The sequence below is a fragment of the Clupea harengus genome, chromosome 7, assembly GCF_900700415.2.
Source record: "Clupea harengus chromosome 7, Ch_v2.0.2, whole genome shotgun sequence".
NCBI classification, from domain to species: Eukaryota; Metazoa; Chordata; class Actinopteri; order Clupeiformes; family Clupeidae; genus Clupea; species Clupea harengus.
Window position 1 is genome coordinate 8658133 of NC_045158.1, and position 15169 is coordinate 8673301.

The 15169-nt window shown below is 43.1% G+C and overlaps 2 protein-coding genes across 3 annotated transcripts in view; one reads left to right on the forward strand and one right to left on the reverse strand.

Annotated features, from left to right (window-relative positions):
* zdhhc8b (zinc finger DHHC-type palmitoyltransferase 8b) overlaps positions 1-10260 on the reverse strand; it is a 51725-nt gene extending 41465 nt beyond the window's left edge. The window contains exon 1 of the mRNA XM_031570385.1: positions 9953-10260. Coding sequence (XP_031426245.1) covers positions 9953-10056 — 104 coding nt within the window. The 5' untranslated portion in view covers positions 10057-10260. The remainder of the gene's footprint in view (positions 1-9952) is intronic.
* A 395-nt stretch (positions 10261-10655) lies between these two features.
* Positions 10656-14437, forward strand: pgam5 (PGAM family member 5, serine/threonine protein phosphatase, mitochondrial). Of its 2 annotated transcripts, none has more exons than XM_012815944.3 (6): positions 10656-11582; positions 12121-12293; positions 12390-12515; positions 12753-12841; positions 13174-13307; positions 13780-14437. In XM_012815944.3, the coding sequence occupies exons 1-6, from the start codon at positions 11350-11352 to the stop codon at positions 13928-13930; spliced, it is 906 nt and encodes a 301-aa protein (XP_012671398.1). In that variant the 5' UTR covers positions 10656-11349; the 3' UTR covers positions 13931-14437. The 2 variants fall into 2 exon arrangements, with proteins under 2 accessions (XP_012671398.1, XP_012671399.1); XM_012815945.3 differs by having other exon boundaries at positions 13177-13307.
* Positions 14438-15169: the final 732 nt, after the last annotated feature.

The following is a 15169-nucleotide window of genomic DNA, read 5'->3' on the forward strand; positions in this document are numbered from 1 at the left end:
GTTTGAGTGTTGGTTTTGCATTGTATATCATCACCCACAAAATGGCTCCTTTATTGTGGACCACTACATTCAGAGAGTTACGGCTGACAGATGCAATTAGAGAATGCAAGGCTTTTGCAGCATGGCAGACACAGGCCTACAGATTGTGTACTGTGTACAGTGCAGGCATGCGCACACACACACACACACACACACACACACACACACACACACAGAGATGCAGCCCTATGCTCAAGCTGAACCCAGAAGAAAATTTTCACATGAAAGAAGCGCCTCTCCCCCTCTCTCCAGCCTCGTGAATGAGACAGTGATTTGCGCTGTTTGGGCTTTTCCATCTGCCCTCCCTCCCTCCCTCCTTCCCTCTCCTGTATGGGCTATTTGCCATGGCAACATGGGTAAATCAGGGAGGAAAGCTTAAAAAATGCATTTCAAACAATTTTGTACAATCATCTGGATTTGGCAGCAGTGGTAAGTGCTAAGAAGGATTGGTAAATGTGTCTATGAAGCTAAATATGTTGACAAAATGGCAACTCCAACAGGCACCAGACAGATTACAGCCCTTTAGCCATGTACAATAGCTGTACTGTAATTGGTGTTTCATTCGAACTGACATGTTAAGTATGCTGTGTCTTAAGTGTGTTCAAGCAGCCTCTCTAGTTACACTATCTAGGCACCCTCACCAGATTCCCACAGTCTCTCTGTCTCTCTCTCTGTCTGTCTCTCCCTCACCATCCCCCTCCATTTACCCCAGACCACACCACATGATGTAGTCTACACCTAATGCCCACAACACCAAGCCACTTTAGCTGGTGACGAGCTAAGAACAGCCCAGTAAAACCACATACACAGTTCTGAAACCACACATGATTCACTCCCAGAAAAGTACAGAGTGACCATTGAGAGTCAGCTTTTTTATGTCACACACACAGAAGACCGAAACACAGACGACGTCATTGCTATCCTGTGCCTTTTTATTCAGCTTTTCAAACAGAAAGAGTCAGAGTTCAACCAGTGACGATCAGAAATGGTTCCCACTTTAAGAACGTGATCGCACTTCCCTGTCTCTCGTAGTGGATAAACAGTATTTTAAGAGGTCATTGAGTGCTTCTACAAATAATAAACTAGAAGGGCACTCGGAGAGCACAGACCTCCGCCATGGCCAATAGTCCACTCTCGTCAAAAGATCCCGCAATGCTAAAGAAAGTGAAAAAGAATTCCTGGATCTGCCAGGTTTCATGAAAGTTGGCCTGGTAGTTTTTGCATAATCTTGCTGACAGACAAACAAACATCAAACAAACAAACGGTAATGAAAACATAACCTCCTTGGCAGAGGTAAAATGATAGGAGCTCTCTCGTCTCTCACTGTGTCATCCACAGGCAAGTTTTAATTTCACATACCCGCGGTTAGCTTATCATCATCAGCATATTGATTTCAAGCTCAAGTTCCACCATGGAAACACTATAGGCAAAACATGCCCAGACTTTCCCAAAATGCCTGCCTTATGGACTGATTTCATCGTAAAGCTAACCAAAACATTAAAAAGGTCACTTGCAGTGTCACAAGGAAAAGTGGAAACACTGCACAGATAAGACACACACACACAACCTAACAACTACACAGATAAGACAGAATTCACCCCATCCTCCAAAACAACCCTGACCCATCAGGGAAGACTGTGAACTCCCTTCCTGGGGGTTGGGCCCGTAATTATCAATGAATACACAACTTAATTATCATTACATTAATGTAGAGGCCTATATAGACCCTACTCAGACATTAGTATCAGGGTAACAGCATCAAGAGGCTCCACTATGTCAACTTAGAGATAATACAGGCATGAGGAGATGATTGTGATTGAGATTGAGAGGGAAGATGGCACATCAATGACCACACAACTCCTTCATGACAAAACCTGTTCCTACATTCCAACGCAAGCCTCTTGAAGTCAGCGCAGTGTTCAAAACTTCCTGCCTATACTGTTCACCGATGGATTTCCCCCAGTAAAACAACAATTACCTCATGGTATTTTGACAGCATATGATCTGATTCTTGGGTTCGCATCAGAGGTTATTCTCCCAAAGCCAAGAGAAACATCCCCCCGGAGTGTAAACACAGTGCAGGAATGTTTGGTGGGGGGATGTGTCCGTCAGCAAGTTGCCATAGTTACCATATCCGTGCTGTATATGTGCAACCTTGCATAAGGTCTGACTCACATTCTGAGGTAAGGCAAATGTGACACACAAATCTGTACTGAATTAGATTAACATAACCTACTTTGGAAAACACAGCACAATTTAGACAATTGCGGTCAATAGAATCCATGTGACTGGATCTGACAGCCCATGATTTTTCAGTCGATTTTCCTCTGTGAGTTTTTACAGTCAAATTTTGTCCATTTGCATTTGCAATTTCTCTTCAATTTGCCTGACCAGGGAGCTGAGGATTACAAGCGGCGGCAGGAGCTCTTCACGGTGAACAGAACCACGCAACTTGTCTTCTGTAACACTCTCTTTCACAGCCTCAGTTCTAAGGCCAGGCACTACGTGTGGTGTTGAATACCGATTAGACACAGACACACACCAGCATTACTCACTGCATGAGTCGACTATCAAAGACACCACTCAAGGACGTGATTTCAATAACCTCCGTAAAAATGGCATCAAGAACATATCACACAGCTGACATTTAATTATACACTTAAAAATATACCCTACACAATAACAAAATAATAACGATTAAAAAAGGACTGAAATAATTCAAGAGCAAACAGGGTCGAAAATGTCCCTAAGATTTCAGAGATTGTTGCTTCAGGGGATAGGATTTGTGTAATGAAATGTTTTGATCTTCTCAATGGCTGACAAGAGATAATACATGAAGACAGTGGTATAGGGGAGCTGTATGCAGACTAGAACACACCTACGACATTAGAATTCAACCCACACAGTCACACAGCTTGCTGTTATATATTGAACACTATTTTATGTACTATGAGTATAGTATACAATGTAAGTATTAAGTAAGCAGAGTAAATATTAAGTACAATGTGCTGAAAATAAGTTTAGCTCTGGGCAGGCCTGAAACATCAAAAGGGGTTCAGTGCAGCTGCACAGCCTTGTCTCTCATGTCCACACACACACAACAAAGCACAAGGACACCTGATGGTTTCACTCAAGCCCATTCAAGTTCTGAGCTCCCTTTTCTTTGAGCTTCCAGAAGCTTTTTCCCCCCAGAGACATGACACATATGGTCATCAGCCATCACAAGTCCAGTTTCATTTCCATTTTTTAGAAACATTCTCATTCCAAAATACTGCTAACACTTCTTCCAGAATAATGGTGTAACTAGAAGAAAAGACGATAGCATATTCCAACATATTCACTCATAGTCACTGAATGCTCTCTAGTAAAAGAGTAATCATTAATGACAACTAAATGCCTATGTTTGTATAGATACTAGTAGCCACAATGATCTATGCACAGTCATTAAGTCTGTCCCATTTTGTCGGAGTAGTAATCAATGGTTTATTTCTGTCCCGGACTAAGGCGAGAGGCCAATGACATCTCTATCTCAATGCTACTGCTTTATGACTGGTTACCCCTTGTGAATATAGGGCATGCTGGAATCTTTCTAAATATATGTGACTGCGGTGGACATGATAAGAGCTCCTCCATGCCAGTATAAAGACAGCGGTAAAAAGCCAACAGAAAGCCTGCTAAGCATTTGGTGCTCATTCTTCAAAGCCTTCCTGACCACTCGCATTTAGGCTGAGCTGCCCTTTGCAGATGAATGGCGGACATTTCTGTTTGATGTCTCCGACTACTGGGAGTATTTTTTTGTTTTACTTTTTTTTCTGTGTGTGTGTGGAGGGGGACTTCCAAACATGCCGCTCTGAAAATCCCACTATATTTCACTAGCTAACTCTTTCCATCCATCAAACGGCATCTCTGCTGTGCAGCTAGGCTAAGCATGGGTATGAGGTGTGAGAGGCAGATTTCTGTCTCAACTTATTCCTGGTCACGGTCTCCCTCTGCCAAAAAGAGGGGAGGGAAAGAGAGAGAGAGAGAGAGAAAGAAAGAGAGAGAGAGAGAGAGAGAGAGGCAGGAGAGGGAGCTGGGTGGAGACACCCATGGAGGGAGCAGCTGGAGATGCTAAATCAGTTCCACATGTTTTTTTGTTTTTTTCTGGGAGGCGTTTCCAAGCCGCTCCTCCACACCACCGGAGCAGCGGCAACGTGGGGCGGCCAACACAGGGGGAAAGCAGAGGGCCTCCCTCCCGCGCTCCGCTTCGACCTGCCTCAGCCTCGGCCTCGCCTCGCCTCAACCACTCACTCCCAGTTCCCGCACTTTTCACCTATTAAGCTGCTCTCTCAAACACACATGGCTTCATTTACTTTCTACCATGCCATCACGAGGTGGGGCTCCACTTTGGTGGGTGGGTGAGTCAAAGCAACATATGCAGAGCAAGAGCCAGGTTTCCATTGTGAGGCAAGAGCCATGTGTGGGCGTGTATTTTTAAATGGACTCTTACGTCTCTGGTCACTGAGATATGCACTGATGAAAAAAAGAAAGAAAGAAAGAACCTAAAAACATACTGGAAGCCCACAACCACTCTCCAAAAATAGGGAGAGACAGACCACAGGAGGGGACAGAAACAGTACACGAGGACATCAGAGGGAGAGAAGAAGAAAAGAATGAATGTCTAATTCATTATAAGCCCTAAACCCAGGTTGAAAATAAAAAAAATATCAATAAGCTCCATTGCCTTCACAGCGCCGGCTGAAAGCTGAAATCGATCCAGGGCTTGTTAAAAGCACTGGGTCGGGAACACATGTCTTGGAAAAAAAAAAGAACACGGGGAAAAACAGCATGCCTCATTACAACCCGCTTAAATACCAACAAAACAGGTCTATTACAACAATACAATCTGCTCTTATGAATTATGCATGCACTCTTTCCGTTCACGCCACTTCCTTGAATCTACGATATGCTACAACGGAAAAAAAACTAAACAAAATTTCCAGTATGTTTTACATACTGGCAATACATTGACGCTTGATTCATTTTGATTTCACAGAATCATGTTGTTTTCTGTCTGTGTGCCAAAGCCTCTGTCTAAGGTCTGATAGGGAAGAGGATGTTGCTCGGAATGACTGGCAGTGACTGCGCCCAGGTCAGTCTGCATTATCTCACGCTAGTTGTCATAAGCTGACAGTGGGGCATAGACAGAATAAGATTAGACACTCTGGACATTTTATCCTCCAACCTCCATTCACAGAAATGACAAATACTCATGCAGGCAGGGATCAGCCGATGCAATGATGGCATCACAGCCGGCTGTCCATCTCACTGCAGCGTCTTTGCGGCTGACAAGGAGCTCATGGTCAGCTCCGGGAGACGGGGACGGGAGAGCTGAGGCGAGGCGTGAGTCGAGGCAAGACGAGTCACTGTTCCCAGACACATCCACTCATTTGCAGTGGTGGGGGGGCCTGGGCAGCTAGACGTGCCACAGTTTCCCAATAGGAGCGAATGCAACAGATTTACTGCGGCTCACTGGCGAGCTAGATCAAAGGGGAGATAGTGATGCTTGTGGTGGCTGCGGCCTACAGCTGGGAGTGGGAAGGACTGTGACGAGGTTAATTGTGTATTATCATGCTGTGCTCCCTGCCATTTTTGAAGTCCCCCTTCGTGAGCTCCTCTGTTGGTATTGCCAAATAATGTTCCATTTCATATTGGCTGGATGTCACTGCTGCTGCGAGGCCCGTGTGGGAGTGTGTCTTCATGGGGGGAAGCCACATGTAAAAGATTGCATTAGTCAGATTGTCTTAATGAAGTCCTCTGCAGGTGCATTCTGACTGTATGTATTTGTAATTCATAATCAGAGTGCTGTAGTATTAACTGACAGGGTCAATTTTACAGGTATTTCCCAAGCTTGCTGTGGAGCAACGTTTGTCTAATGGTATGTGTCTAGATAAGGCAGCAGACAGGATAGGTTCACACAGAACAAGTGCACAAATTGCATTTATCTCGCCAGGCACTGGCCATGCTCTCAACAGAATATTAGGAACAACGCTAAGGCAAAGCTGTGGCTAGCAGGGATTCCTTCTCAATTCCTCCAGTGCTCCTGAATCCCTCCCTGGTTACAGATGAGTAGCGCTGGACTAGCTCCAGAGTGTTTGAGCTTCACTGGGGACGCTATAGACAAGCCATTTCTCAGTGAGAAAACAGAAATGACCTAGATAGATTAGCAGGGTTTGAGGAGCTGGAGAGCATGTTTTTTTTTTAGATATGCAGACTTTGGTGTAGGTTAGGACAAGATATTTGGAATGGCAGGACGCACCCCGCTGTCTTTAATCTTCACAACTGTTCTGATTTTCTAGTTTTAATTAGTAAATGTCAGGGGATCCCTAAACAAAGACAGAATCTATGACCTAAATACAACATATGACAAAAGGCTTGTCTCCATCTGATTTGACGAGGCGCACATTCTGCTGTGGAGGTGGAGGTGGAAGAAGTGATATTGCTCTGTGGTCCCACAATTAGAAAAAAGAAAAAGAAATCTTCGGTGAAAAGCTGCAATTAGCTCTTGACAGTGTTGGGCAAATTATATGAATCACTTACGGACATTAACGCATCCGTCTTTCTTCAAAATAATAAGCATTCATCTTGTGTGTTTCAAATCCTGCCTTGAAACTGGGGAATTAATAGCAGTTGGAGGCGCACCAATCCAAATGTTTCCCCGTACCCGTTTACACAAGCTTGGTGTGCTGCGATGAAGCGTTTAGTGGATTAAACACAATCTGTAAGCAAAATAGCCCTACATTTAGCTTTTGTAGGGCTGTTGAGTGACTAGAATATGGACAGACAAACAACTGAGCCCAGAATTATGACTATACATCTGAACACGTCACAAACAAGTAAATGAGCTTTGCTGGATGATAATGCAAACCATTAGGAAGCCTTACTAAAGAGTACTGTTCTAAAGCCACCTGCCATGAGAAACTATTAAAATCATTGGGGGATGAATGTTCAGTTACACGCTCACAAAGTTGTCATGAATGCTCTGGGGATTAGTGAGATGTTTAAAAACAGAACAGATGAGAGGACAAACACACTTAGCCCTCTCTTACCGGAGTCAGCTTGGCATGATAGAAGAGTGCCTGAGATTAAAAAGTCCCCTTCTTAACCTTTGACCCTGAAATCTATCCTCATCTGGGATGGCTGCAAAGCAACTGTGATCACCCCTAAGCACAAACACTCATCTGAAACAGCATCCACTGATGTATCTTTACAGCTCTGATGCATGCACACTAAAGACAAAATTCAGCACTATACCACTATAACAATATCAGGTATCACTGCATTAGTGCAATTTAATGAAATACAATCTACTAATTGCATAGTTAAAGCTGGAGCGCATGCTAAGAATATTTCCATTACACTTGGCTAGTTCCACTTCCTCAACTCAACTTCAGCCTGCTAAATACACTTTTTTTCCGACTGGCCAACGGACACTTCCCTGAAATCAATTATATTTTCTAAGTAGATATGGACACTCCAAGTAAGTGATAAAACTGTGGCTGCCTGAGACATTTTTGCTTGATTTTTCTGTGTGTGTGTGTATACTGGCTGCTACTCTGCACACTCTGATGGATGTAAGCTACTACAAAGGGTATTCATACAAGCCAAGTAGGGTGAGTGTGGTGTTTTGCATCTTTAAAAAAATGACATGGCTTATTCACCACTAGCAATTTTCACAAACAGAGCGAACTGGACACGCAAGTTTGTGAATCATGGGATCTGTTGTCAGATGGCTTTCTGTACCCATATGGAACTGACTGTATGCACCATAATGCCACTCTAAGCTTTCTGGCTCTGAGCCATTGTAGCACAAGCACAATAATGTGGCGATTTGTGTGAGTGCCAGCGACAGCCCGGACTTCCCTCTGCACGGCTGATGAAAAGGCCGGAGAAAGGGAGCGATCACATGGGCTATGACTCACGCTTCCCTCACCATGACTTGGAGGGACCGGCTGGTCGGCAGACTGTACTCGGAACCTAAAGCATGTTTGGCTTCACCTATGGGGGGGGGGGGGGGGGGGGGCAGTGTCGGGGCAAGAGTGAATGAAAACATAATGCAAGCCCATGCATTTTGGTGTAGCTCAAAGCACAGCATGTAATATCCCTCTTAGTGATTCAGACATTTCCCAATCCTCTGAATATTTATCGGGAGAATCAAAGAGCATTGGGGTAAAGTCCTAATCTCCTCAACCACCCATCTGCTGGGAGATCAGTCCCTAAAATGTATGGTTATGGTCCCTTCAAATGAAGTAGGGTGCAAAAGGAAAATGCGACAAGACAGAGGAGTCAAATGCTAATTGCAGAGCTCCTTCTTGCACCCCTCGCATATCAGACCTTTCATCACCTTGTCATACCATCAGATACAAAGTCGAAAGGATCTGAGAGGAAAGCTAATCAGTGTATGCTCACTGTGAAAAATGAGTAAGGAGATTAATCAAGTCTTCTCATGTTGTCAAGAATAGTCGAATAGTCATAGCTCTTAAAATCACTCGGAGTGGTCAGCTCTATATTTGAGTCAGATTCATGTGATAATAACTTGCCCTCCGTAAATTGTTATAGCCAACAACGTTTTTATCTTAGTTCACGTTAGAAGTAAAGTCAATGTGGTTTGAGAGAAGAACATGCCACAATGCACTCTAGAACAACTGACCATTCTCTTTGTGCCACGGTTAAACTACCCCTACAAATAAGTAGGCCTACATTTTTTATCTGAGCATATTTACCAAAGCACTTTAAAAGTGCAAACTCACTGTACCCTGAGAGCAATACTGAATAGTCTATTTGGGGATTTAAAAAATCGTAGTGAGTTGTTAATAGCCTCATTACAACCGTTTTTTACATTTTGTGCAACATATTTTTCAAATAAATGTTTTAGAAGTGACAAAATAATAAACGATTTGGGTTTACAATTAGCAAAGAGTTTGAACTGACAAAACATAGAACAGTTTGGATACATGAAGAGAACAGAATGAACAGAACTATATAAGTGTGAAATATTCAACTGACCTACATCAGTTGAAGCCAGCAAACTAAAGAAAGATCACTGACAGTTGTCTTTGCCCGTTGTCTATACGTGCAGCTGCAATCAATAGTTGCCTACCAGTAGATCGCCTCAAAGATCAATGGCCCGGATGAAAACATTGCTTTTCCTTCTTAGTGCTTCTCAAATAAGAAAGTATTTTACCTTTTCTCTGATCAGACTATTTAGCTAATGAGAACGATACAACCCACGATGTATCCGCCTGAGGCCTAGCTGTATTGGTTTCAGCAGTCTTCAGTCAAATCATACAAGTAACAAATATCCAAATGAATAAAAAAAGTGGGCCATTTCGTAATATCCATCGTTGGCTCCAGACGATGATAACCTACAACGAGGCCGAGTGACGCTCTCTGAATGCTCCGACGTGCTGCCTAACTTTGCCGGGGTGATCTCTAACTGCAACATATGACGTGAAAGATGCATCGCTCATAGTCAAACAAAACACAAAAGTTATTGCTCCATGTTGAACTGTTGAAGAGCATAGTCATGTGTAATTCTCGACCACAAGTTTTCCTTCATACAACTGATTCCATTGAATGGTGCAAAATCTATGCGCGTAACACATCCTACAATTTGGCTGGAAATATGACTAGCGGAAATAAAACAACCGGTAAATATGCCTATATTGAGTATTGAGTTGCCGTTAGCTACCTCATCGATAAAGATACAACATCGGCCCAGGATTGTGGGCTCGGTCTGTCAGAAACTTTATCTACAAAAATAGCACAGGCAACGATTCAATCCAACAACAAAATTATGAATGACCATATACCTTACGATAACTGAATTAAATTGTCCAAACATATTTCTATTAAAAGACATTGCTGGACTTACGTAAAAACGAAGAATAAAGTGGTGGATCCAACAAGAAGAGTAGCTGCAGTGGACACCGGGATATATTTGGTGGGTTTAAATCTCTTTCCAGCGCTGTTGGGCATTCTGTAATGTCCACATTCCTTAATTATTTATTCCTGTCGTGGATGCATATAAATCTGGAGGTCCGTTCTGTGCGACCCTTGAACATGTAAGGTTTCGTCACTTCGTCGCCGCTACAACCGTTAATTTTCACTAAGGTCGTTAGACAGGCAGTCAGAAATACACGGCGCTCTAGAGGCTGACAATCCCACCCTAGCAATCCAACCCACTGCTGAGGTCACTGCACTGCTTGAAAGGTGGAGCCTCTTCTATGCAAATCAAAGAGGTGTGTATGGCGCTTCGTTTAACTGTTACAACTAGTCCTGAGGAATTAACCTGGATAACCTGCTGCGATGGCGAAGAGAGAATATGCATCAGTGTTATTTAGTATGGGTTTCAGTCATACCAAATGGTCCGGTGTAGCTTAGTGAAATATAGATAGATTGAATCATGGAACTGAGTGTATAAATGTCAGGTTGAGGCGATACTAGCAACTGCAAAAGGAGAGAGGGATATTTCGTTACGTGAAAGAAACGAACCTGTGCTTAATAATTACTCACAAGACCATTATAATAATAGCACAACGAATAGCTGTACCTGGAAATCATATTAGAAAAGTATGTTGTTTAGTAATGTTCCACATACCCTCTACTGGTTAGGATTGATAGTGCAGAGAGGACTTTGTTTGGCCAACGTGCTGACAAGACCAAAAGGTAAAAATGGATTGCTAAAAACAATACAGATAATATCCACCACCACGAGTCTACGTTGATAACAAGCTAATTATAATTCTGTTTTGTTCAAAACGGTTTAGCGAAGTAAAAACAGAGCAGAATGAGAGCAGAGTCAGTGATTCGAAATTGTATTGTAACTATTGTATTCGTCCGGTTTGACGCAAACAAGCCACCGTATGAGCTTGGTCTTTTGCCTCCAGTGAGTCTTTAGCATAGTGTGAGAACTTTATTTTTAGCTAGTGAACTAACATTAGCTGTCGAACATTCCAAATCCTCATTTGCTGTGGGTTTCATTGACCTTAAAAATGCTAATCTCTTCATAAGTGGGTTGGTGATATGAGTGTTATGAGTACAGTTTGTGGCCGACAGCTGACACTTCCAAGTCATCTTATCAGCTAGCTAGCTAGTTAGATCAGTTAGCTGGCTTGCTAGCTGCTTTCTTAGCCGACCGGTGGCCAACGTGATTATCCTTTGTGCGTCATTAGCTAAGTAGCTAGCAATTCAGTTTGCTCTCACAATAATCGACATATATTACCCGGAAGGAAATCAGTGAGTTGCCTGGCTGTTGGGAAATCTACCAATATGTCGTTTCGGAGGGCAGTCAGGTTGATGTGTGGTGTAGCGAGTGGTTCGGCCGTGTTAGTTTACGCTGCTTCAGAAGCCGAATCTAGGGGCTATTTTGGAGAGACGCAAGGGAAACAGCAATGGTTCAAAACGGGCTTCGCAGTTATTCACGCAGCTCAGCCAAGCGCATGGTTATCAGGAAACAATTCAGTGCAACCGAGTGGAAACGGTTGGGATACCAATTGGGATAAGTATGTTTGTGTTTCTAATTATTACTTATCCATAGGACTCAGTTGAAATGTCAATATCAGTGAAACAAATGTTGCCAGACCACTGTAGATAAACTAGGTTACAGGCCTAAGTTGACTTGGGCATATCATAGAACTCGCAATATGTGTGTTTCAGTTCCCCACTTCAGCAATAGGATCTCACAATCATTAGTAGTAATACAATGACTTGTCAGATTAAGATCAGACCTTTCGGCTATAAGCAGAATACATTATTTCCCCAAGTCTTTCATATATTTAGTACATTTGAACGATAATATTTGTCTGTTGATTCGCCTGTCATGGCTGATTTTAGGTGTCTGGTCTAGAGTGGCATACTTTCTTCAGGCATACAAATAATTGAAAAGAAAGTTACCATATCTTCATGAATACAACTACAAAGTGATTGTTTAATTACATGGTGTATACATTTTAATTATGACAACTAGCCATTGAAGTACAATCAACAAGGAAGAGTTGGTCAACCTGCTAATTGCTTGCACTGTTTCCTTATTGGATACAGGAGGGACCCTGCTTCACTAGTAAATGGAAAGAAGAAGGAGAGCTCAGGTGATGGTGACTTGGTAGCAGAGGTGGAGAATAAGCCGAAAGCCACCCGTCATATACTCCTCATTCGCCACTCCCAGTACAATCTCAGTGGCAGTGAAGACAAAGAGAGATTCCTCACCATGTTGGGTATGTATAGTGATAAAGGAGTTGTAAGTGTTTGAAATTTCATTGCTCAAGGACGTGGGCAGGAATGATCCGTGCCCCCTCTCCCCTCTTCCTCAGGCCGAGAGCAGGCGGAGCTGACTGGACAAAGACTGTCAGTTTTGGGAATGAAGTATGATATCCTGGTGCACTCCTCCATGACGAGGGCTACAGAAACAGCTAACATCATAAGCAAACACCTCCCAGGTCAGAAGAAACTCGCAGTTGTTGTCATTCTGTTGTAGGTTAGCAGTCAGCTGTGCTAGAGAGATACAGTACACCAATGTAACTTTGACAGATCCCTGGTTTTGGGTGCAAATTCTCCAGCTGTAATGCTTTATATAGCATCAATATTTACTTCTCACAGCCTTGTGATTTACAAACATGTTGAAGACTGAAAGCTTGTGCAGTGCCTCACTCTGTTCCCGTTTGAATATATTGCAGGGGTAGATCTGTTGAGCTGTGACTTGCTGAGGGAAGGAGCTCCCATCAAACCAGTCCCCTCAGTTGGTCACTGGAAGCCTGATGCAGTGGTATGATTCATGTTCTCCACCTCAGTCACTTCCATGTTCTGCAAGAGCTCATGTTTTTGTGTGTCAGTTATCAGTCCGTCTCTAGATCCCTAGATCTAGAACTAGCTCCTAACGCCCCTAAGACCTCCATGTACTAATCCAACATCGTCATCTAGCAGCAGTCCTCTCATAAGGTCGGTTCACTGACACAGTGAATACCGCATGCAGTGCTATGTATTCCTTGTCATGACCCCCAAAAAAATGAGAGGGCCCTGAGGTCCTCATTTGTTTTGCGTGTGTGTGTGTCGTGTGTCTGCGCGCGCGCTGTGTGTGAACCTCTGTACCGATCTCAGCAGTACCACGAAGACGGGGCCCGGATTGAAGCCGCCTTTCGCCGCTACATCCACCGCGCTGATGTCAAGCAGAAGGAGGACAGCTATGAGATCATCGTCTGTCATGCCAATGTCATCCGCTATTTTGTGTGCAGGTGTGTTACTCCCTCCTGGTTGGGGTTCCGCCTGGAGGAATCCCCCACCCCCCGCTCAGTTTGGATCCCGTCACTCACCCCCTCTGTAAAATGACGGGGCTCAGTCATCATGTTCACTCTTTTCTATCTATGCCGTTTCGCTCTATCAGCTCTTTGTTGTGAAGCTCATACTTATGTGCACTTCACTTGTGTGTCAGCATATATCGAATGAACATTGTATCAATCAAAACAAAGACTTTGGTTAATTTGGTGTCAGGTCGTTGCTACATATTTAACTAGTAAATCCCAGGAAGGATGTCTGCTCGAGTGGCCCACGAGTGAAAGGAGAAACTGTTTGGCAGAATAACTACACTTGCACACAATGAGATGACATATTTTTTGAATGACATTCTGTTGTTTGGCTCATGAGGAGAGGCTCTTCTGTCTTGGTGCTGTTGTGTGGCTTTTGCATCCTACATCTCTTGTGTTGCAGGGCTCTCCAGTTTCCCCCCGAGGGTTGGCTCCGCATGGGCCTGAGTAACGGCAGCATCACCTGGCTCACCATCAGGCCCAGTGGCCGCGTGGCGCTCAAAGTGCTGGGAGACTCGGGCTTCATGCCCCCAGACAAACTCACATGGACCTGACATGGCCACTCGCACCGCGTGGGACTGCCGCTTCAGCTGGAGGCCGCAGATTTTTTTTTTCTCATCGATTCTCCTTAAGTGTCTTGGAAGTGTGACAACTGTTTTTGTTGTTATTTTTGTATTGATGAGGAGGCAAGCAGTTTACCCCAGTGCCACACTTTTTGTCAATTACATTCAGGACACAGTACCACCTTGTATTAAGTTGGGTTTTGTAAGAAAATGGGCATGGTAAAGTTGTATGGTGGGGTTGGGGGATAGTGTTTTGCGTATTTCTTCTCTGGATTAATGGAGCACCTAACATGAATGTAAGTGTCCTGTCATTCAAGGGGTTAATCAGTGATTTCAATCAAACCAAAAAGAGATATTTCTCTGATCATATATTATGTAGGTGGTTTGCCTGCAAAATAATGAGACTCTTGTAGTTGAATCTGTGTGCTGTAGAGTTGAAGCATTTTATTGTGTTTCTTCCTCTATGTCTCTTCAGGAAATATACATCTATGACAACTACTCCAGTTTTGCTTAATTAATTGGTTACATAAGTAATAAGACATTTCAGGTGTTCAACATATAATTTAATAATGGTGTAAAATTTGTAAAATGTCCATTTCCAAAAGTGCCAAATACAATAGATTTTAAGCTCCCAACTGTATACGGAATGTTATTCATGTGTGGCATGGTGTGAAAACCCATTTACAACTCGATACTCAGATGGTCACATGCAAGAGCTCAGAATAGTGTTCACTGTTTTATTCGTTCCTCAGTAGTACATCAAATACTTTTCTTTGACATATACAGTAATAAAATGGGAATAAAAATGCATGCAATGGGGAAGCCAGGTTAAAAATAATTGAAATATTAACAATTAAACAGCAAATCCAATGCACCAGTGTTGGCACTACAAAGCCTTTAACAAAAAAACAAAAAAAACAACAGTAAGGCTGGCATTTATGTACTGTATTAGCATACTACATTGTAAACGTTTTTTTTTACAATCTTATGTAAGAGGTATTCGAATGCTGCATAAAACCAATGCTACTGTACTTTATTCAAATTGGGATACTGTCAAAAAAGATATTATGAAGCCTTGATGTCATCAGTGCAACCGTAACACTGTGAAACAACTGGGTTTGCCACACATCGTTATACTAAAAAGGCACTAAGAAAGCTGAATGAAGCAGGGAGCAAAGTTTCAGGTTGTCACCACATTGAGAAGGGAGGTTGGATACACAATCTTCAAAA